Source organism: Chelonus insularis, unplaced genomic scaffold, assembly GCF_013357705.1.
Source record: "Chelonus insularis isolate UGA/USDA-ARS -01 unplaced genomic scaffold, ASM1335770v1 contig_397_pilon, whole genome shotgun sequence".
Taxonomy (NCBI): Eukaryota; Metazoa; Arthropoda; class Insecta; order Hymenoptera; family Braconidae; genus Chelonus; species Chelonus insularis.
In genome coordinates, this window is record NW_023276552.1 from 1,113,812 (window position 1) to 1,137,983 (window position 24,172).

The 24,172-nt window shown below is 29.9% G+C and overlaps 5 protein-coding genes across 7 annotated transcripts; 1 reads left to right on the plus strand and 4 right to left on the minus strand.

Moving 5' to 3' along the window:
• Positions 1-2: 2 nt before the first annotated feature.
• Positions 3-2,899, plus strand: emei (transmembrane protein 161-like emei). The gene is made up of 11 exons (XM_035084773.1): positions 3-396; positions 554-657; positions 754-1,009; positions 1,073-1,152; positions 1,236-1,451; positions 1,535-1,651; positions 1,731-1,868; positions 1,944-2,118; positions 2,222-2,318; positions 2,387-2,559; positions 2,640-2,899. Exons 1-11 carry the CDS (start codon positions 394-396, stop codon positions 2,757-2,759), a joined length of 1,479 nt encoding a protein of 492 aa, XP_034940664.1. The 5' UTR covers positions 3-393; the 3' UTR covers positions 2,760-2,899.
• Positions 2,886-4,312, minus strand: LOC118067845 (putative gustatory receptor 28b). The gene is made up of 4 exons (XM_035084825.1): positions 3,982-4,312; positions 3,340-3,601; positions 3,092-3,272; positions 2,886-3,010 (listed from the first exon to the last, which is right to left on the minus strand). Exons 1-4 carry the CDS (start codon positions 4,310-4,312, stop codon positions 2,894-2,896), a joined length of 891 nt encoding a protein of 296 aa, XP_034940716.1. The 3' UTR covers positions 2,886-2,893.
• Positions 4,313-5,388: 1,076 nt separating this feature from the next.
• On the minus strand, positions 5,389-13,195 carry LOC118067759 (uncharacterized). Of its 3 annotated transcripts, none has more exons than XM_035084683.1 (7): positions 12,278-13,195; positions 10,929-11,072; positions 10,637-10,798; positions 9,732-9,908; positions 8,937-9,188; positions 6,702-6,964; positions 5,389-6,429 (listed from the first exon to the last, which is right to left on the minus strand). In XM_035084683.1, exons 1-7 carry the CDS (start codon positions 12,558-12,560, stop codon positions 6,193-6,195), a joined length of 1,518 nt encoding a protein of 505 aa, XP_034940574.1. In that variant the 5' UTR covers positions 12,561-13,195; the 3' UTR covers positions 5,389-6,192. The 3 variants fall into 3 exon arrangements, with proteins under 3 accessions (XP_034940574.1, XP_034940575.1, XP_034940576.1); XM_035084684.1 differs by having other exon boundaries at positions 5,390-6,429; positions 9,048-9,188; XM_035084685.1 differs by lacking the exon at positions 8,937-9,188 and having other exon boundaries at positions 5,390-6,429.
• Positions 13,196-13,310: 115 nt separating this feature from the next.
• On the minus strand, positions 13,311-15,716 carry LOC118067761 (von Willebrand factor D and EGF domain-containing protein-like). Its single transcript, XM_035084687.1, has 4 exons — positions 15,200-15,716; positions 14,699-14,768; positions 14,157-14,614; positions 13,311-14,057 (listed from the first exon to the last, which is right to left on the minus strand). Exons 1-4 carry the CDS (start codon positions 15,355-15,357, stop codon positions 13,640-13,642), a joined length of 1,104 nt encoding a protein of 367 aa, XP_034940578.1. The 5' UTR covers positions 15,358-15,716; the 3' UTR covers positions 13,311-13,639.
• A 169-nt stretch (positions 15,717-15,885) lies between these two features.
• LOC118067760 (uncharacterized) lies at positions 15,886-24,172 on the minus strand. The gene is made up of 9 exons (XM_035084686.1): positions 22,994-24,172; positions 22,184-22,310; positions 21,017-21,164; positions 19,562-19,679; positions 19,080-19,336; positions 18,832-18,948; positions 17,873-18,154; positions 17,100-17,222; positions 15,886-16,183 (listed from the first exon to the last, which is right to left on the minus strand). Exons 1-9 carry the CDS (start codon positions 23,125-23,127, stop codon positions 16,026-16,028), a joined length of 1,464 nt encoding a protein of 487 aa, XP_034940577.1. The 5' UTR covers positions 23,128-24,172; the 3' UTR covers positions 15,886-16,025.

Here is a 24,172-nt window from a genome sequence, read left to right on the forward strand (position 1 = left end):
GATTGTCATCTATTGCATTTCGAGGTTTGGAATTTATTGAATGTGTATCAATAATGACATTCTTATTAAACCTTTTTATTTGTTTAAATAATTCATTTTATTTAAAATAACATGTTTTTATAAAATTCTAAGAATTTAAATGTAGAATTGTAAAAGGGCGTGCTGCATTGAAAATCATGTGTTATCTTTATCTTTGGTTGAATGGAGTTTGAGGTTAGAAGATATGACAAAACAGACGTGAATTTTCGTGAACTGTTTGTAGTCTATTCATATCCACGAGACGTTGTAATTTTAAAAATCATTATCCCCTCTTCGAATCCATTTAAAAGCCTACTTTCAAAATAAGCTCTTGTCCTATTTCAACAATTTTCTGTAAAACATTATTTTTTTACAATGGTAAGTGTTTCTCCATTTAATACAAAATTATTCAATCAATTTATAAATAAAAAATTCATCAGATATTTATTTAATATTTATTATTAAATAAAGCATTTTTTAGTAATATTAACCGTTTTTTTTTTACGGTTTATAAACTTTTCATCAATTTTTTCAGGCCCTCCTAGGGGCTCAGCTAGTCATTACGCTTGTAATGGTCAGCTTGATACAGAAACTGAGTCCATATTTTTCATTTGGTCGATGGATTTTATGCTCTACAGGGTAAGTTTCATAAAATAAAAATATAATATTATATTATCTTCGCTCAACCTATTTAATGATAGAAAAAAATTTCTGTTGAATTTCTATGTTCTTCAGTCTGACGAGGTATTTATATCCAACGGACCAGCAATTAAAATTATTAGCTGGGATACCAAAAGAAAAACCTAAAAAAGGAAAACATCAAGAAAATGGAAGAACTCCACAAACTTTTCATGTTCCTCGAAATTTAGATATTACATTAGAAAATGCTCAAGTTACTCATCTAGATGTGGTACATTTAAAATATTATTCAGAATTTCAGTGGTTGGTAGACTTTTCTGTCTACGCTGCATTAACATACGTTCTAACAGAGGTATGATAATTGATTGATATGTTAAAAAATTTCATTAAATATTTTTACATAAAATTATTTTAGGTTTACAACTATTTTTATCCTATCAAGGATGAAATCAACCTCAGTATGCTATGGTGCACTCTAGTCATAGGATTTGCATTGTATCCTTTTATACTAAATTTTAAAAATAATTTAAAAACAAAAAAAATAATAATCAATAGTTTATTCCTTAATATAATTCTAGTAAGATGTTAGTCGTGCTTTGGATTCAGTACTTTAAAGGTGAAGAAAGTGTTGGAGAAAGATCTACATGTATAGTAACAGGATTCATGTACTTGCTAATTGCAATGATGATTCTTATTGTCGATGAAAATACGTTAGAACTTGGGTTAGATAAAGCATACTCTAGTTTTAATGTCAGTGCAACTAAATTTCTTGGAGAACAAGGACTTTCATCTACGTGAGTGTTAATTTTATTTATAAATATAAATTAATGTTATTAATAAAATGTAATCACCAACATAAGAATTTATATTTTTTTAGTGGTCCAGCTTCAAAAATTGTTCTAAAATTTTTCTTAGCCGTTTGGTGTGGATGGCTAGGATCTCTATTCACATTTCCAGGGCTTAGAATGTCTAGAATGCACTGGGATGCATTAAGGTTGGTCATGATGATTAAAAATACAATAATGTTAATAAGAAAAAAAATACATTTACTAACATGTAATTTCTTATCACAGGTATTACAAAAGCAAAATATTTTTGGTTCTCGCAAATATAAGCTTTGTTTCTCCACTCTTTTTGGTATGTTTATGGATCAAACCAATCAGCAGAGATTATTTAACTGCAAGAGTATTCACAGGAATGACTGGACCAATGTATGTTGTTATTCATTATTTATTCGATTGAAAAAAAATTTCTTTCATTACACCAAGTTTATTTTCTGATTTCAGAATGTCAGTTGATGCATTTGAAAGTATGAGGCTGATTGCAGTTGTAGGAGTTGTAGTATTAAAGTTAGCTCTCATGCCTATGTATTTACAAGCTTATCTAAATCTTGCAGAACAAAGAATCGAAAATCAAAAGAAGGAAGCTGGCAGAATAACAAATCTTGATTTGCAAAAAAAAGTAAGCCATGAATACAATCAAGTAAAATGAATAATTGAACTATACAATTCTTTTAATTTAAACTAGTTTTAAATTATGGATTTATTTATTTTTTTCCTTTTAGATTGCTGCAGTTTTTTATTATCTTTGCGTCGTCACATTACAATTCGTGGCACCGTTATTAATGTGTTTATTTTTTACCTTCATGTACAAAAATTTAGGTAGGTATCATAGTTGGCTTTTACTAATTTCATAATTAATTAATAAATCATTCTTTTTTTTCATAAAGGAGGTTATTCATGGAATGGAGATGCTATGTTTCTACCATCAGATGAATGTTCTGTTAATGAAGAGTCTCAAATAAATTTGAATGTTAATACTGATGAAGTAATAGAAGCAACAGAAAAAACATTTACAGAGACTGCTGAAGACTTGCATCTAGCATTAGGCTCTTTGAAACAAGTAGGTTTTTCATCATGTTTCTTATAAATCGTTAAAATAATAATTTCCACTATTTTCTCTATTGTTTTATTTATTATTAGATTTTTACTACGGAAGTATTTAGAGGAGTATTCGGTCTAGCAACTTGGTGGAGTTGTTTCGCATTATTTGCAACAAATGCAATGGGAATGTTATGTCAATCCTACTTCTCGACTTCGTAGCCAACGATTGAAACTTCATAAGTGAAACAGACGCACATTAATTAATATATAGAATGATTTTAATTGTACATACTTTGAGTAAGCGACTGATAGAATGAATAATTTATCTGGAATAAATCTCTTTGAAAAATTGTTTATAAGATTGAAGCTTCCAAAGATTCAGTTGTTGTGTTCATTTTAAGTTCATTATTTCCTTCTGGTACATAAAATTGTACAAGAATTATCAAATAAGTGGTAATAACTCCAATGAACTGAAATAAAATTATATTTATCTGTATTTTGTAAATAAGTAAATACAAATGAAATACATAATTGTAAGAAAAGTCACTTACGCTTCGTAATAATTTATTGTTTATGACAAAAAATTCACAAGCACTAAAAGTGACATCGCAGTGATAAAGTTGTAATGAAAAATCAGAAATTTCACGTCTTAGAGAGATTTCAGTTGCATCAGCAGCTTGTGGGTTTCCAATGGAATAAAAATCATAAGAACGTGGACATCTTGAAATTCGTCTGTAAATTTAATTATAGTAAGAAATATTAAATAAATTTATAGTTAATATTTTATTGCAAAAATTACCTAGATACAATTCTACTCATTATTATTATTGTTTCGAATGATTCTTTACATGCTAAAGTACTTATAAAGCAAGTTACAGCAAGCTCAGCTGTATAAGTAAGCCATATAATATTATTTATCATTATAAACATATTTTTTCCTTCGACTACACCCATGTAGATTCTAAAAAGCGTGGCAACGACCATGGTGAATGCATTTAAAGAACTCAAAAGTAGGTGGACTCCATGAATATTATTAACAAACCTCACAACATCGCAAATATCTGCAATTATTATGACAAAAACCGTCAATTATTACTCTTTTTATTGAACAATCTAATCATCATATTATTTCTTTAAAACGAATATTTATAACTCCAAGCTTGAATTCTTTTATTCATGTACAAAGTTCAGTAAGGATATGTAAGTCTATTACATAAGAGACTTTATTAAAAAAAGAAAGTTTTTAATTAAAAAAAGCAATTTAATAAAAATGTTTAATAAATATTTTTTCAGCTCTAATTATTTTACTTTATTGTACATTTCATGACTTGTCGGCAATTAACGACATTAAATGATAAGAATAATAAGGATAATAATTTTAAGAATAATGATATTGAATTACAAATTAAATTAATGAATAATAATTATTCAATTAAAATACCATGATGAACTTCACGAACTCGGCGAATTTCTGTAACTATCAATGCAGCAGTATATTGATCATTGATTTGATTAATTCTCTTATTCACCGCCTTGAATTTGCAGTAGATTACCAAAACAATCAGATCGAAACTAAAGTTCATTGCAAGTGATTGAGCAATGGTATGATATAACAATAGATCCGATGCAAAGAGATCTTCTGGGCGGATGTAATAGTAATAAACTGCATGACAAACCAGAGAAAAAGGTCCTAAGACAATAGTAACAATAAGTGAGAATATTTGAAATTTTTTTACTAATCCATTGTCATTTTCCATTCCATACTGTTGCATCTTTCTGTCAATTATTCTAATTTTTTCAATGAATATAGACCATTTTGAATATTGCACAAGACCGTGGAATACATACCAATAAGATGATATGTAACAAACAACTTTGTTACAATAATACATTATTTTAAATGTATCACTTTTAAAAACACTTTCGAAAAAAAAGAAATCTATCGCACCGTAAACTACGATTGTTGTGCAAAGACAAAAATTTATAAACCGTAAAAAATATGTTATTATTTTAGAAAATCCTGGAGGCCGTGTAATACCAACCCCCAGTAGTGATGAAAGCACATTCCAAGGTTTTAAAATATTTTCAATAGACTTTGAGTAAGTATTTCTTGGGATTTTTATATTTAATAAGTCTTCACTCGAACCCATTTTTCACACTAACGTTTTTGGAGTTTGTGAATTTTTTGTCGCATTACATTCTTCAGAGTATGAATATTTCTAACTTATGACTCGTAGTTAGAGTGTGTGAAATGTGTTCACATTTCTTTTATTATTAACAGATAGCTTCATTCTTCCTAATGTAAATGATTATCATATGAGTTTCTTTAATAATATATAACCTCACGTGTAATAAAAAAAAGTACTCAAAAAAGTCAGAACTTTCTTTTTGATGTTATCTTCTTTAGATTAATATTTAAATAAATTTCTGTTTAAATGCAAAAAATTCATTAAACTGCTCTGTTTATATTTATTTTTAAATTTCTCAACATTATTCTTTCCACATTAGCAATGATTCATAATAAATTGACAAAAAGATTATTTAATATATATTTAAAATTAGTAAATAAATATTATGTACATATGTTGAAGGTAAAAATTATAATTACGACATTGCCAGGGAAATTTTTTTGAAATATTCTTATTTTTTCAATGTCATTTACAACAATAAAAATCAATAGCTTAACAATAATTTAAAAATTTCATGCAAATAAATTTTTCATTCTTATATGAATTCATTACATAGCTATCATATCTAACATAAGGCGGAAGCCTTTATTAAATATTTTTTATTTTAGAAACAATCATCATATGATTTTAGATGATGATGATAATCATACATATATAGCAATACATAAATTATTTCTTATTTTCAAACATGTAAACGTTAAAAAGGATTTTTCGAGTGATGTATGAACTATAGTGATTCTTTTTATTAATAAATTATCATTTATTATTCATATGTTATTTATTTAAATTGTTTCTTAACAGGCAATATCTTAACGTTCCCAATTCTTCTAGCCTATACTCCTCTTATATACTTTATTAATATTTTTTTTTTATGGAAACAGCTTCAAATCTGATAATATAAATAATCTTTGCTTAAAAATCAGTGTGTGCGGAGAAAAATGGATATAAGTTTTATTTATGAGACACGATTACGTAGTTGATATGTTATAAATGAATATCGAAAGTTTTGATGATTCCGTTAATGAAAGTTAATCATTCATTTCTGTTATTAATATTATTTAGTAATTATCATTTGAGTTGACATTGAATTCACGCAGTCAAGAACTATTTAATTTGTTTTTATAAACATTCTTTTTATATAAATCGGCTCGTATCGTGCCTCTATAAAATAGCTCTTATATAATTAATTTAAACATTAAAAGAAAGGCTAGATTCCATAATAATTTCACTAAAATTAACATCCACATCGCCTTGACATACTTACACATTTTGGTAACTTACATCAGTTTATTAACTTTTTTTTTTGCTCATGGAAGTTCCGACGACTCAATTAAAAGTTGATTAAACTCATTAGGTAATTCGAAGTGATGATTTTTTCATGAAGTTGAGCGAAGATGACAGACTTGAGTCTTAATTTATTGGAATTTAGCGAATTAATACGAACTGAAGATGATGGGCTAGGGCTATGATTCAAAAATGTCAACTACATTGGAACATTTCTCGGCGTCATCTTTTTTAAAGGCTGATGTATTCATGGTAGAAGCAGTAAAGGCCGTTTCACTTGAATTAGGCGTTTGTTTTACTGATACTCCAGGCATTAAAGCACTCGTTGACATCATCGTTAATGATGTTTTTTGAGGTAAAATTTTCAATTTTGATGTACTAGGCATTCCTGAGGTTGGAGATGTTGTTGAAGTTTGCTGTTGAATAACAAAAATAAATTATTATTAATCTTCACATTTATAATAATTTAGGAAAAAAATTTATTTTCAAATATAAAGCAAAGCTTTGAAGCTTTATATATTAAGAAAATGAATTGTAGTAAATGATTCCAAACAAAGCTAAAAAATGTGCAAATCAAAAAAAGCTTATCGTAATTAGAAGAATTTAGCCGCTTATACAAATTTGTACGTATGCTTTCGTGTTTAAAATATATTTCTTTTAACGGGGTGAAATAAGATTGTAAAAGTACCTCATTATAAAATGCCTCTTTGCCTTCTTCAACTGAAGGCAAAAGTTCATCCGTTGAATGTGGCGTTCGTGGACTCGGAGTTGGCGCACTTTGCTGCTGAGATTGCTGTTGCAATTCCTGTTCTCGCTGTTTAGCAAGCCTCAATTCCTGAAGAGCCTGCCTCTGCTCTTTTTCATTCCTCTCTCGCTCTAGTCTTCGTGCACTGTAACTCCTTGCTGATGAGACCGAGCTATGAATTGATGCCAGGCTTGGTCGTCGAGAACCTGTCGAGAGAAAGTGATCTAATATAATACCATAAAACTCCAATTGTACATCATAAATTATAATTAATCAATTCATGCACAGTAAAAAAATTTTGTGCATACATTTTTTTTTTTAATTATTTACATTTCATTATTTTATTTATTGAATAATATGCTAGTGTAAGCTGACTCTTGATAAACTATCTTCTTTTAGCTGTGATTTTTTAATGCGCCTTCACTCTAATATTGAATATTAAAAAAAAAATATTCTATAAATAGCTAGTAAAATATTATTCAGATTTACTAAATTTACACAATATCAATCACTTTGTAGTATCATCATTACCACTATCAAGATTGTTTCATTATCATAGTTATCAGCAAAATAGCCTGATGTATCTACTTGATCCATCTTTTGAAAAGATTTAATTATACTTTTTTAGCAGAATAAAGTCTATTATATAATACACAATTCATTGTCATCATAAATTTTTTTACTGTGTATCGTAAATATAATAATTATTTTTTAATTAAGAAGCTCAATAGTCTAGAAGCTTCTATAAAGCTTGAATTGATGAAATACAGTTGAAAACGAAAGGATTAGGTTCCATGCTAGGTATGTATACTTTCATTTGAGTAGTCTACATCTTTTATGTACTTTTTAATAGGTATTAATTTGAATGCAAACATGCAGTAGTCTTGAGTGCAGCGAGTTAGCTATAGTGCACGATTGATCGGTGTTTCTTACCAACATGTTATCACTTTAGCGATATTTATTGTATGAAGTAACCGGCCGCTGCCATCTTGCTGACTCGTAAACACATTTACTTGGTATAAATTCATGACAATGTGCGTATGAAATTTATTTATGATGTGATTCACTATGAAAATGACTCAGTAAACAGATCTGAGTAGATGAAAGTTTGCTCTCATTTTTCTTGAGAGTTAGCATTCAGGTCTCTTAAGAAGGAAATTGAAGTAGATAAGATGGATCGATTTCAAAGTGTCAATAACTTGTGTATGGAGCTTCATACATAAAAAAAGTTATTGAAGAAATAGAAATATTACAGTGTATTCTCTTACGATATGTTACATAAACGTGGCCAGAAGCCAAGATATCTTAGAAGTCAGATATTCTATCGTTGTTTCCGGCGAAATGTCGGAAGGAAGTTGAGTATTGTGTTTTCAAGTAATGTAGTCATGTGTTTATCGTTTGGAAAATTGAAAATAAAAATGAGAACAGAATGTTAATAAATTATTGTTATTATTTATATTCATTTATCGGTATAAATGATATCATCTAGTGAAGTCGATAGAAAATATCAGTTGTTTCATTTGTAAATGAGTTATATATTTTAATAAAAAAAATTAACAATCTCATCAATAGTTATTTCCCATTATCCAGATAACTTCATTTTCAAATTTTCAAAGCTCAAAGTTTTATTGATTATCCAATCTTTTGATATTCATACTGACGATTTTCTAAATCGAGCTTTGAACGATAAGTCTATAAAATTAACGACTTTAATGCTGATATGATGGATTTTTTATGTATTCTTAAATGATCTTCTACTCTAATATCGTCAAGGTCAAATTTAATATCAGATGATGTGTTTAGTTTTATGCAAAATCAATACATCTTAGTTACTTGGATAATAGAAAAGACTGATAATTTTTTTTTTTATTGAAAATATATAATCTCTTTTTCCAACCACAGTCATCAGTGAAAAATTTTGAATAAGATAATAAAACAAAAGGAAAACATCAAAAACACAACGGCACAGATAGCACGATCAGACGACGAGTAAACTTGTGCGAACACAGAAAAGGAGGATTGGCGAACACAAGCTTCAGTCGACGTAAAAAGCCCTCAAACGATTTATCAGATAAATCAATAGTGCAAAAGAAGGAAAGCGAGACTTTCCCGAAAGCGCGCACAAGGAGAGGACAGGATAAACGAACGTCTGGATGTGAGAGTAACTTTATCATCTACCAAGGCCATGAGAGGATCCCTCAGCAACGTCACTGAGAGTACGTCGATGCTTCTTTCCTGCTGCTTGAAGATGACACGAAATAAGCAAGATGGCGGCGGCACGAGCCGCACCTGCTCGAGATGCTGGAACAAGAGGTCCACGACTTCCACCACTGCTCGGTCTCCTACTGAAGGACCCACAGCTCAAAGGATTCCCATCACTTCTCTGGCTCGAACGTGATGAAGGTCTTCCCGAAAGTGTCAAAGGAATGCCTGAAACGCAGTTCCAGGTCTCAAAGGATAACAATAAGTCATATCTCTCCTTGAATGTTTCTGAATCTTAGTATTCCTTATATGGTTTAAATTTTCATGACGCAACCCAACAACGTGAACCTGAAGATCGTTCTGTTTTGAATGTATTCATGTATGGTAGCAAAATCAAGAGAACTTGTAGTTCAAGCTCACTCGGTCATAGAAAATGTATCAAGTCATGCAATAGAAACAGGTTTCTTTAAACAGTGTCAGAATGGTAGTCAAGAGCCTCATTGAACAATCCTGAGGCTGCATGTTTCATTAATAGGACTTGAAGTTCAAGTAATTGGGTTACAGAGATACTTTAATGTTTAAGAGATTCTTTCAGAAAAGGTATTATTGTGCAGAAATGTCTTGTCCATTCGAGCACGTCCTTCGCACTAAGCGAAGACTATTACTCGTGCAATAATGTTAATGTAGGATACAAAGACATTAACTATACATTTTATGCTAGTATTATTGTTATTAGGATTATCCGACAATTATTATTAGCAATACACTCACCTGTATCGCTGGAGAATAGCATTGGAGGTGCATGATTGGCGTTGGCGTAATGTCGAGGTCTTGTATATCTTGCTCGACTGAATAATTTCAACACAAAGCATAACAATCCTGATAATACCGCTATCCCAGATGCTATGCCCAAAAGCGTTGGTAAATCAGTGGATATCAGCACCAAATCTGCCATTTGCAAAATAAAATCATTTTATTGACTGCTAAATTAGTTTATATGCATTTTACGATCTTGATAAGTTAGAAAATTATCAGAATAAATACTTTCAAATCTGATATCAATTATTTTTTATATTGTACACTGATGAGGTTCATTTTAGAAATTTTAGTCAATGAAATATTTAATTTGGTAATTTGTAGTTAAATTGAGCATAAAATTGCTTTATCTGATGTTATTAATATTAAGAATAAATTTTTTCAAGCATTAATAATACGCTTGGGAATAATCTTAAGAAGGTTATTTCACGGATAAAAATATAAGAAAATTAAAAAAATATATTCAACTGCTGAAGTTTATATAATTATTATACAATTAGCCAAATTTTTGCTGACTTAATTAAATGTTTTTATTGTGTTCAAATAATGAGTTTAAATGTGAATGGTTGTGAGAGAAATAATTACAGACTACTTGAGAATTCATTGATTCATAGGTCTTAAAGTTTTTTACCACCAGATGAATAGTATCCTCTTATACTCATTATTTTGATAAATTTATTCTATTAGCTTGATTTATTATTGAATTACTCATCAATGTACAATTGTCATTGCTTCAATCATCTCAAGTATACTCGAAAGTTAAATCTTGTGTCAATGTGGTACCAAAGAAGTAAAAGGTTAGCTGAATAAATTAATGAAGTAACTAATGCAAACAAAAGTTGAGCTGAATTTTCAACAACCTTCTGCACAAAAGACTCTTTTGTTCGGTCTAGCAATTGCAACTTTGTGGTAACCCTCATCGCAATCACAGACGGCATTATGTTGGACTTGAGTACATGTCGCGTGCTGATCTGCGAATGTGCATGTTGCTCGGTAGAAACATTGTTCTCCAAGTTTTTTCGCTAAACAGATTAAATTTTTTTTATAAATAAAATAACCAGATATTTATAGTAGTTCTATAATTACTGTTATATCGTTTTTTTTTAGAATATTAAATATATAAAATGATAAAAATAATGATAAGATACATACGCTTTGCACAACCTTTCGTTGGTCCAAGTCTAACTGGATAGAATTTTTCACATTCACATAAACCGGTGACTGTGTCGCAAAACACATGTTGTAGATCCGGACTGCACGTGTTGTCGCATGGTGCACCGAGGTACCGTCCCTTCTCTGTAATTGAAATCGGTCGATAGAAGTTTATTTAGTTTTACGTGACTTACATCTAACAAAGCTCGTCAGAAAACATATCCGACGTTGTATGACTTTATAGGCTGCAACCTAATTTACCCTGGCATTTAAAATCAATAAAATCCAGTGTTTAATTCTTGAGTTCATTTACACGGTTTACAAAGCATCTCTATTTATTATTCCAACTACATTCGTCCCAATTATTATTCTTACCAAAGAACTTCTAAGATTCTTATTAATGGTATTCCAAATTCCAGTTTATGTTTATTGTGTAGGCTTGATAATTCATTGCACTACTACTAGAGCAACTTCAATATTTATCAAACAATTAAAAACAATTTTATCGATCTGATGTAATGTTGAATAAATGTTCAACGACAATAGTGAAATATTTTCAGAATAATTTTAGTGTAATGATATTTATTTAAACGACAGAGTGAATTACAAGGAATAATAATTTAATGAAAATCGTAATTTAAATTTGAATTTCTGCTTATAAAGCGAAAATGAGTTAAGTTTGTACTGAAAAATCAAGTACATTGTTTAAAATAGGATATGTTATTAAATGAGTTTCTTGTTTTAGTTGGATGCAAAATAAATTTGATAAATTTAATACATAAAAACAGTAAGAGAAAGCTTAGAATATTGATTGAATTTATATTGATGACTGGACTTTACAAGCAAACTGATGGTTAATAAGAACATTAATCTTACAGAAACTTTAGTGATAAATCCAGTTGGAAACTCTACTGTACACCAGTATCGTAGAGTTGATATTCGTCTTCCGTGAAATCAGAGAGAAATTCTTGATTATGTAACTCAAGTTGTTGATGGTCATGAAGGTCTGCTTGAACGCAGGTTATTGAATATACCTCCAATGCCATATTACGGTCATTCACATCCGGTATAAAACATTCAGAGTATCCCACGTGAGATAGATTACTCAAAGGTGACAAAAGATATAGAGTCACGCGAGAATTGATTTAGAATTTATCTATACTATATCACTTTTGCGCATTTCCTAGCTCTTTAAAGTTCTAATCAACTCGACCCAGTTTTTTCATGATTTATTATACACATTTCCTTTTCCTACATCATCACAATTATTTAGCACTTGTGCATTTATAATGAACAGAAATAAAGCAAAATCCAAATCAACACTTCACAGTGCAGCAATGAAATATTACCTGTCGTATTCGTCTCGAAGTAATCCTCATCGCCGTTCTCGTCATACGACATATCCGTGTCTTCGTCATAGACATTCTCTTCTTCAAGGGTGGTAACCAAATTTCGCTGGTGATCAACTCCAGGAGCTAACACTTCCCGGCGTTGTCTTGGCTCAAACTCAAAGTTCAGGTTGTCCAGGAGTTCCTGGGCAGCGTTACAACTTGGTCGAATTAACAGAATGATGCACGTAAACCAGCAACAACAACAGTAAATTAATTTCAGGGCGAACGGAAGTGCGCTCATCGCCCCCGCGGCGTGAGTCTATCCCCGAAACCAACCATCGGCGATGCATCCACATCTTTTACCCTCTCCGCCGTTTTGGCTTGCCATTGCTTACACCCTATATAAGATCAACTCACGGTGCGCACACGTTCGCCGTCAGTAAAATCCCAAGAGAGCATTCCCACAGCGCTTGCCCGGTTCTCAGGATTCTTCTCATCCAGCGCCACCGAGTGACTCGACCTACAACTCCATCGAGAAGGTACAACCACCTCTGTGTGCTCGAAACTGTAACCCTTCAGCTCGACCAAATCGATTTGGTCGCGCAAAAGAACGGGATCAGCCAGTCAGGGACATGATAGTTTATCAGTATTCATTTACTCTGGATCAATAACATAATGTTCCACCATCGATTTTTAATAAATTTTGTTTAGAAGCTTGTTATCTGACTTGACTTTAAATTTACAGCTAGCTTTAATGATTATTTACATCACATGCTGGAAGACAATTATGGTTAACAGAGATGCATTTTTGGGAATTACTTTCCTGGTTAGAAAATATTCAACCAAAGGTAATAAGGAAGACAATATTTTCCTTATTATTAAGGATGCTGTTTAGATAAAACAGTGTGGTTTAGATCACTATAATTACTTTTATGAGTCGTATTCTTACCTATCTATGGCGGGTAGTATATTATATTAGCTTAATCTGGTTACCAAGACACGACCAAAAATTATGTAAGATGGACAAGTACTAAAATTTAGATCAATTTAAATTATTAATGAAATTTTATTAAAATAATAAAGCATAAAATATTTATATAGATAATTATTTATAACTTAATGACGTATTGATTTTTATTCTATTCATCCGTAATTTGTAATTTGTAAATCCAATTTAAAACCACTCTTAATTAGATGAGAGCTAATAATATCACTTGATTAAAATTATCATCTCATCTATTTTTTAAATTTCACTTTGTTGTATATATAAATTGATCATGCAGAATAAATATCTCTTTCAGATAATCCTGATTCTTTTTACAATAATAATTAATTTTAATATCAATCCTATTAATTAACTACTAATATTAATTCTCCGCATCAGTAATTATTTTTTGGAACGCACCGTTGGCTACCTTTGACACTGCGATCTTTGACATATCCCGGTTTACATAAACACAAATTAGGACCTGAACAAACTCCATTAGGACAACCACCAGGACATCCGGATATACATCGGGTTCTTGTGGGATCATTTGGATCTGGTAAATAACCATCGTTACAGCTACATACGTTATATCCCATACAAACGCCGTTGATACAAGGACGATCACAACCAGGGTTTGGTGACTGGTTGATTCCTGGTTCTGGTGCTTCGCAAACATCTGAGTAAGAATTCATATAGTAGCCTGGTCGACATCTGCAAACTCCTGGTGATTCACATTCTCCATGATTACCACAATTCTTTGGACCACAGTAGGGCAGACATCTTTTAGATGAACCATCAGGATCATAATATCTGAAAAAATCAATTATTTATTCATTAAATTGTTGAATGACAAGTTTTAGTTGGAGTTTTTTTTTTTTAAATAGATTGATTTATATGAACGACACTGACCCTGAATTACATCGACAAACGCCAGGGGCAATACAGTGTCCATTGCGACATTCTTCTTCACAATCAGGAACGCATTTCTGAGAGACTTCATTCAATGTATACCCAGGTTTACACACACATGTTTGTGGTGCAATACAATCACCATTGATACAACCACCTGGACAATTAGGTCGGCAATCACCCATTGGTGATCTTTCCCATCCTCGATTGCATTCACACACATCAGGTGTGAAACAGTAGCCATTTGGACCGCATGGTTGACGACATATGGGTCTGCAAACTCCTTCTATTAGCATCCAACCTGAATCACAGGTACACATTCCTCCAATACATCTTCCACCGAAGCAGTTCCCGTCACAATTAGCTATTTCACAGCTATTAGTCCTTTGATTTTTAATGTAGCCATCACAACAGTCAAGAATTGTTATCCATTCACTAGAGTAAGTATTATTCCAAGACTAGAAATAGAAATTGGCTAATTTATATTGAAATGATTGAAAAAAATATGTTAAGTGAAATAGAGGATTTATGTGAAAACTTACTTGTTTGACACCTTGATTATATCCGCCTCCAACGTGACTTCCATTAAATTGAGATCCGGCATGGTGATATCTATTATTCAATATAGATTACGGAATATTATTGTATTATCTTCCTTCATTGAATTATCTAAAATCTAACTGCACGAGTTGATGTATTTTTTACTACCGATACTGGTTATTTATTTTAGATACCCACGAAAGGTCGAGGTCACTCAAACTCTGCTTCAATTATCTTCAAGTTATTCTCGATCAAAGCGTAGTTAAATTGAACTTTATATAAAGGATTGAGCGAGGATATTGAATGATAAAAAATGTATTAAAATTTCTTTTTAAAAATTTTATCCTTAGAATTATTTAAATCTTGACATCATTTATAATATTGTTTATTTATAAAAGAAATTAATATTAACAATTTTAAAATGAAAAAAAAAAATTAATTATAAAATATTTATTGAACATAAATCAATTGCTTAGAGAACCTTCGGGTAAACAATTACTCACGGAACCCTTTTATAGCAGTAGCCAGTTCTATTGGCAGGTTGAGAATAAGGCGATTGTTGATATGACTGATAATGACCTCCTTTGATGCCGACTTGAGCATTGGATATAAAAATTCCAATAGAAAAGTATATAACACTTAATGCTACTAATCTAAACATCTTTGTTCTTAGCTTGCTATAAATGTACTGATTGTCGTATGCAATAAATTAGATTTCTTAATTACGTCAAGATTACATTAAAAAAAAAATGTTAATGATAACACCCAACTGATTAACATTTTTTGATCTACTGAGTATGACAGAAAATTATAATAAATAAATATATAAATTCATCATTGCATAGATTTTCACATATTGAATCATAGAAGTGTACGCTTGACCTACATTCTTTCTATTCAATGTTGATATTAGATACAGACATTTTAATTAAGATGAATACTTCGATTAGTATTTGATCCAATTAAATGAAATGGCTTTAAGAAAAGAGAGTATTGTTTTGTTTATAAATCTTGGTACTGGTCACTTTTAGAATTACAAAAATAGAAACTAGTAAAAAATACTATTATATAAAAACCTGTTGAAGTTAATCTAACGAACTTACTAAAATAGCAATATCCTTCATAATATTTATAGTCATTAAAGTTTATCATGTTACCTATTTGTAAAATATAAAGAAGCTATTGAATATAATGTAATAAATACAGAAATTACAATCTAATTTGTGTAGACATATACAAAAATCTTAAACTTATAATCCTGAATGATGATAAATATTGATTATGATATCCTAACTAGTTGTAATGGCTTAACATGTTGTTTTCATGATATTAAGATTTTTCAACGTTAGATTTATGATCGCTTTTATCGTCAGGTGTTGACTGAAGTGGAATTTCATCGTAAAGATGTTCACCTTCAAAGAATTCCAGTCTGAGCTGAGAAAATGCATTGATTGATAGTGGCTTGTCATATTGAGCTTCCAACAGTTCTGTAATAATCAGATTATATGTATCGATATAATTGAAATTACATGCTACAGACGTGTCGAGTAAAGAGTTTCCGTTCTCGTAATACGATAAGTGGAAAACGATATACATTAAAGAAATGGCGTAGTTGTTCCAAGAATTTCGCGAGGTTGGCACTTTCCTCATTTCAACTTTCCAATCGATAAGATCAGAATGATCATTTCATTTTCATCAAATTTTTCTTTTATTATTCAGTTCAGATAAAATATCTAACTTACATATTTATTTCCTGATTTAAAGCTCTTTTATTCAATTTCACTTTCTATACTTTTCCTCTCTAAAAATTATTTTATTACGTATCTTTCCAGTAGTTTTAACAAAAAATAAACATTATAAATTAATAATCAATTAATCCATGTAACGTTACACTCTAATGGAGCTAATCTTCATGACAATAATTACATTATCACGTAAACACCTGAGTGATATATGAGAGAGAAGCACAGAAATGGAGAAAATTAGATTATAGCTAACAGGTCAATGACCTACGTTTATAAGTAGGTCAAGTTCAGAAATCCGAATGGAGTCGGAAAAGTGCGAGGATGACTCAAGCATGCTAAACCACACCCTAGAAAAAAAACTATACAGAGTAGCTCTTATTTACATAATGCTATTGACAATTTTTTATTTACTTTACTCCATTATAAATTTTATTATAAATATTAAAATTTTTGTTGCAAAAAAATGATTAAATAAATAATAAGTTATAATAACATATAATTAAAAGATTATCATCATTGGTTGTATATCGAATTGATTTGTACATCTAATATTTCATTATTATATTTATCTTTTTTCAATCATAATTATACCTATGATTTAATCTTAACATCCTTTGAAAGAACTTCTTCGTAAGTAGATAAAATCAAATATCCTTACCTTGAGGAGTATTGAAGAAATGAATGTTGGGATATTGATTGTAATAAGTAGACTCTCTTATTATTACATCATTTATTCTTGGCGATGTAAAAGAAGGTTGTAGAGGAATACTCTTTGGTGTCTCTGTAACATTATGATATGTGAATAATTCATTCGTTAATTCTTTCATTTATTTTGTGACAGTTCAATGAGTCAAATAACAATTCAAATGAGGGGGCTTTTACGAACGGAAGTTTATAATTTACTAATCAATTTTTTTTTCCTCTATCTTTAATAGAAGCTACCCAATTAGTGTAAATGAAAGCGAACGGTACCAAATTTCTTTCATTGAAATATATATTTTTATTTGTGTTAATGACATTCAATATTATAATTTTTTTAAACTTGATTTCTTATGAAAATTTAACTAATTTTTGAAGAACATTTAAGATTATTAGTTAAAGAGAAACATCAAAACATATTTTATCTGATGGAAAAAAAGTTATTTGATATTTATGTTCTTATTTACAATTTAACTTTATCAAGTAATTTACGAATATTTTTAGGTGTTTACTCTTTACTCTAAGTATTAATCAACGTGATACAAGGACATATTACGATAGTAATATAAACTCATACCAGAAACTCGAATTACCTATAAATATTATTACAATGTTGAAACCACTCTCGTCAATCTACATTACAACAACATTTTCATGTTTAATACACTGTGAAAAAGATAGTTGTAAAAAATAATATAGAAAATTCTGCACAATAAATGTAGATAAACATACCATAATCTCTAAGAGGTGTGGGTATTTCACTGGTACGGCATATAGGATTGATTTTTCCTTCATTTCCCTTTTCATTTGGCAATGTGGTAGGACGTGTATCCGGTCCCTCAAGGTCGTAAATCGACAGTCTTATAGTTTTACACAGTTTAGTTCGTATGTGGCGAATAGAAAAGAGTGCTATGATTGCTGACACGAAGGATATTATTGATCCAATAATGATAAAGATGACCATGTTTGCTGGCGCAGGGATCTGGACCTTTTCAGCAATATTACCCAATGGACCTACACATTCAGAAAATTGGTTGTATTGATAAATTTGGTTGAGTTGAAAAGATATTTTCCGATGATTAAACATACATTTAAAAGACTTTCATGATTGATAAGAGGAATATCGAGTTTAATAAAATTGTTGAAAAATTCTATTACTTTTGTTATTGGAAAGTCCGAATGTAATAATCAATATATCAGTAAAAGTTTATTTAATGTACTTTTTGAGTAAATACTAATTTACTTTTATAATAAATATATGCTCTCTCAATGTTCAGTTTAATTGAAAATATCGGTGTTATCATGAGTTTTAAATAATTTATATTGTAAAAATGTTTACATTTGAATATTCATTCGTTGATATAATAGATAAATAAAGAATTAATATGTATTTGTATTTTATTTTCCACCTTTTTTTTTTATTTTTAACTCTTCTACATATTTTGGTATGCGTATTTGGTAATGTAGGTCAATAAAACTGGTACTAGCTAAGAGTAAATATTTACTAGTTGTTAAATTACATCAAAATGAAAATATTTCAATTTTTCTGAATTTTAAAGCCATATTAAAAATCAAGCTTTCTTAGTTTTAATGTAAAATTTTACAACATTTATTACTTTCCAATAATTCTAAGGAATAGTTTTAATAATATTTTATGCTGTTTATTATTCAAAAATATATTCATTAAGTACCTGTTGTTACATTCAACACACTTGTGTTATCATTCTCCGTATTTAATTCATTAGCTACCACCGTTTCCATCGTCGACAGTATAATTTCATCATTCACTTGGGTGTTATTTACTGCTTCTTTATTTGTAACAGAAAAAAATATTAAATTGATTTAAATCAAAGGTCATAAATATTTCTACTTTGTAACTAATTTTTTTTGTTCTCAAGAGAAAGTGAAAAAAATTAGCATTAAACCTGTGCTTACTCACCCAGCAGAACTTCTGCAGTGTCCGTAGGTTCCAGAAAATTAGCATTGATTACATCATTATTACTCAAATTATCATAATTATCCAAAGGAAGGACAGTAAAGGGAAATAGGAAGGAATTTTCAGTTAAATCTTCGTGTGATTCATCAATTGATTCGACACAAGCTCCTGTTTCATGATGACAGCGAGATCCATTGGTACAATCGCATAAAGTTGAACAATTTACACCCCACTTCCCTTCTTCACATTTGTTATCACATCTAGTAAAAATAATTCAATACATTTTAATTCTCTATTTATTCCATCAGCATCGTAAAAGGTGTTCTAAATTATTAAAACTTTCCAAGCAGTTGAATTTTCTAAATAAATAAGTTAATAGATAAAAGCAAACGAATTAAATAAGTCTTCCTTGTTCTTATATAGAATAATGATAAGTATCTGGAGGTGTACAGTCAAGACTTAATAGAAAATTGATATCATCTTACGCTAATCCTTTCCATCCAGCTGGACAATAGCAAGAACCATTGGTTGGACTGCAAATCTCCAGAGGATTACAGTTGCATGTGTTCTTACATAAGACACCCCATGTTCCTACTGGACATTCTGTGAACAAAACATTAAATCAATACTTCTTATGTAGGTGAACGTATTTATATGAAGATTCAATTATTTTGTAACTCAATGTTTTCATTAACAAAGTACTTGTACATTAACACTCCGTGTGAGTCGAAAGCATAAATGATTCCTACGTTACGAGCTGATTGGGAACTCTTGAGTTTGATTTAACGGTCGAAGGGAGAGGCCAATTGCCAATTTCACTTGACTCATTGTACTCACCGATCGTGCATTACATGGTCAATAATACTCTTTTATTCATCTGTTTCCCAATATCAATTGTGTGAGTGTGAAACGTCGTCAAAGTCCAGTTACATTTTGAGTTACGTTCAATTTTATGTACTTTCACATATTCACTGCTTTTCTAATTAATTATTTTTTTTATCAGCGTAAATGATCGCACGTGTTATAAGTCTACTTTATAATTTATACTTCAATCGAGTGGACTTTTTTATTGGACATAAATTCCCAAAAAGATCTTCCTAAATTCAACGTCAGATTTTTTAATACCTCCCCACTTGATGTTGATTTAAATTACTACCTTTTATAGACTTACATGAGCGCGAGTTAACTCTTTACGAAATTACTACCTTTATAGCTTCCGGATTTGAGAAACTTTGTATCCCATGACAAACGTAATATACATATGACATTCAAAAGATTTGTCGGGATTTTCCACGTGGACGACATTTGAAGTAAAGAAAGTATAGGAAATGAATTTAAATAAAGTCATATTAATTAATATTTTAATTATTTAAAACGTATCATTAGCTTATCTAGTAAAAAATAATAATAAAGTAAATATAAAGATAATAATTAACATGAATAAGATATTAGAGTTTAATATTTTTAATTAACTCAACTATTGGTGAACAAAAATATAATGTATAAATTTTAATTAATCACTCTTATGAAATGCAAATTGTAATTGATTTTCTTCGGTATTCTTTTTTGCAACAAATTAAATTTTACTGCATTGCATAATTTCTAAATATCTTATTTAATATAATAATAATAATAATAATAATAATAATAATAATAATATTCATTATTTCCTTGTATATATTATAAAATAATTCAGTCATTATCTATCAAAGTAGATAGACAAAATTCATTAGATATAGATATTTATTAAGAACAGAAAAAAAAAGTTTAATAAATTTCAACTTTGTAGTATGAAGTATTACTTCCTACATTCAAAAAAGGAATGTATGAAAAATGCTGGGAAAGTGAATTTGATTAATATAATTAGTTCAATAAATTTTCTTTCAAATTTCAAACAAAGGAAAAGTAATAATATGAATGAGAGAATAATAAATAATCACCGGTTGTGCAATTTTTGCCAATGTATCCGGGTTTACAGTCCGAATGTGCGACGCACGATTCAATATAATTCTCAGAATTTTCATCCCAAAGTTTTAGCATTGTATATCCTGGACAACATTCACTGACATTTCTCTGCTTCTCTTCACTCTGCAATATACAAGAAAATACTTCAATTATTTTCATAATTAGGAATATTGACAAATATAGGCACAAATATTATACTATTAACCACAAATTTTAATGCATATGTAGGATTACAAAGAAATAAAATAACACTGGAGATTTATTTATGTATTCGCCTACGTAATAACTTTATTCGCAATCTATCTTTTTGATTACAGTCTGCTGCGTTATATGAAAGTCTACCGCGCCTTTCGCTGCTTTTTCTCTTTACAATCTTTATTCGTACTGAAAAAAAATGTCACGAATATGTGAAAGAAGAAATTGCACCCAAGATGCTTTCAATTACTTCTTGATACTTGTAGTAATTAAAATTAAATTCTGTATGCTGGTAATTGGATAATTGCTTGCGTTCTTACTTGTTCATTATTCCATAATAAGTAAACAAAAACTCCTGGGTATTTACACAAGTTTTTTTTTTATGTGAATGCACCTACTTCATCTCATTTTCTACTTGTTTCATTAACCTGCCAGTATTTATCGTTTACTGTTGCTTTTCTTAATGTGATAAAGTCCTAAAGTACTCAAGCGAGTAGAAGAGAGCAAAAAAAATAGTCAGAAGGACATATGAATGTCTTCGAATTAATTCTTTGCATTCACTGTTTTATATTTTAATATTTAAAATATGCTGATGGAAAATACCAATTTAATGCATGAGAAACTATGTTATTTATCCATTTATTTCTTGAGATCAACTCCATGTTTATATTTTTATCAAAAAATGAATAAAAAATATTTTTTGTAGATAAAATAATAAGATTATAGCATCTTAGTAATCATATTCTTGCTATTTTCTTGACGAAGACCAAGAATATTTCATTTAAAATCAAAAACTTTGCTTTTTTAAAGTTACTGCATTCTTTCTAACTTATTATCCTATGCTAAATAGCGTTGAAAGAGTTCAAAATGGTTCGGTGAGAGCTAAATTGTTTAACGGTTATAGAACCGTTTACATTTTTCATGTAAATGAACTCAAATATAATCACCTGTATTTTCCAATACGTTTGTTGAATAGTTTTAGATCTCGTGCATCTTGGAGGTAATGAAAAGCACCATGAGGTCGTTAATACTTCTAGTGTTTTTTGGTAAGGTTCCCGTCGTGTTTCTGTATAACTGTAAAAACATTGTATTATTACCAAGGAATTCACTTAAATATCATTAATAAGTGTGAAAAGAAAAACAAATTAATTTAATAGCTTTAGTCAAAGTGAACTAGTTCATACATTCATTTGATACTCTTGTCTAGTAGGCTTAATAAAAATTGAATTATAAGAATGACACGTGTCTATCAATTGTATACTTCATTACTTTGATGAGTTTGAAAGTCTTTTTTGATGTCGGATGGTGTCGTAAAGTATCCTGTTTAGAAACTTCAATATTCACGGTTTGAAAGCCACGGGAATGTAGTCAACGCAATTACTAACTATTAAATGATGGTGAAAAAAAAATATTAAAATTAACTAATGAATTAAAAAAATTTTTTATTAATTGAATTCTTATAAGATAATGACGACTCCCATTATATATACTATTGTCTAGACGAATTTAAAGCAACTTAGGAACAATTACTCCGTTCAAGTGTATCCGGGGTGAAGAAACCGGAGGATAGAAAGAGAAAGAAAACTCTTTTAATCTTTAACTACTGTACTTTTCATTTATCTGTCATTTATTTATGTCTAAGAGTATTTTACTTCTTTCAAACAAACAGTTTGTTAAAACTTTAATCAAAAAAAGTTGTCCAGAAATGGAGTGAAGGTAGAAAAAAAGTTGATGAAAATACAAAAAAACCAACTTACTTTTCAATTCTGGTACATACGTTTCCAGTCAAAGATTCCACAGAAGTTACTACGAGAACAAGGACGAGGACGAGGCCGTATTTCAACAGCCAGGATACCCTCATGTCGTTACTGCACACCGGAAATAATATCATGCCAACCAAAGAAAATCAACCTTTAGACTTTATTTACTTTTTTTTGACAGCTAGTTTTTTCAATTTTTGCTTTCTTCATGAAAACTCCAAGACGATGTTGACCATCCTAGTAGAATAAAAAGACTGATCTTCGTTAATTATTGCGTCTGATGTATTGAAGCTTCTATTCAGTTGGAAATTATAGTATATGATAAGAAGACTATCGCTATGGAGTATCATATTCTGTCACATTAGCTTTAAATAAAGATCATGTGATAATCATGCAGACATAAACACTTTCATCAATATTTGAATTTAGATGACTCGGAATTCGAGTGAAATAAAATATTATAAAGAACTGATTTCACTGATTTTTAGCCATCACTCAAGTCTTGTTAACTTTCCTCTTGTACGAAGTCATTGAAGAAACAACCGATCGTTTATTTTCTTCTATCATTAAATCGACACATAAGGAAATTAAACAATAAAGACAGTTTTTTTTTCGATCTAATTAAAAAAGAATGCGACACTCAAATTAAAGCAAAAAAGAGCTAATTTATTAAAAGTCAATGACTGTAAGGCTTACAAGGCAAATAAAAGAATTCAATTAGTATATTAAGCAAGCATTTCTTCGCAAGTAAAAAGAATGTGACACTTTTATCACGGAAAAAGTTTAATTCTCAAATTGTCCTATGATTGACCTCAACTAGTTCCTGTTCGCAATAGAATATCTCTCCACTTTCTCCATCACTTCACGTTATATCCTATTATTCTCAACATCATGTTTTACTGTTTATCAGCTCACATGACTTTGACAATAAATCAAAGAAAATTCTTGATTAGCATACAAATGTGTGACTCACTACACAACTTGAAGTCTTTTTTTCTACCACCACACTCAGTTCAACAAATTTTCATGTTTTTGTTTAAATAGAGACTTCAATTCAGTGTAAATCACATCAATGGTTTCCTAAGTAATCATTTTGAAGTATACTCTAGAATGTTCTTTTTTCAAGTACTTGCTAGAAAGATGATGATGATAACCATAGAAGATGTAGAAGATCAA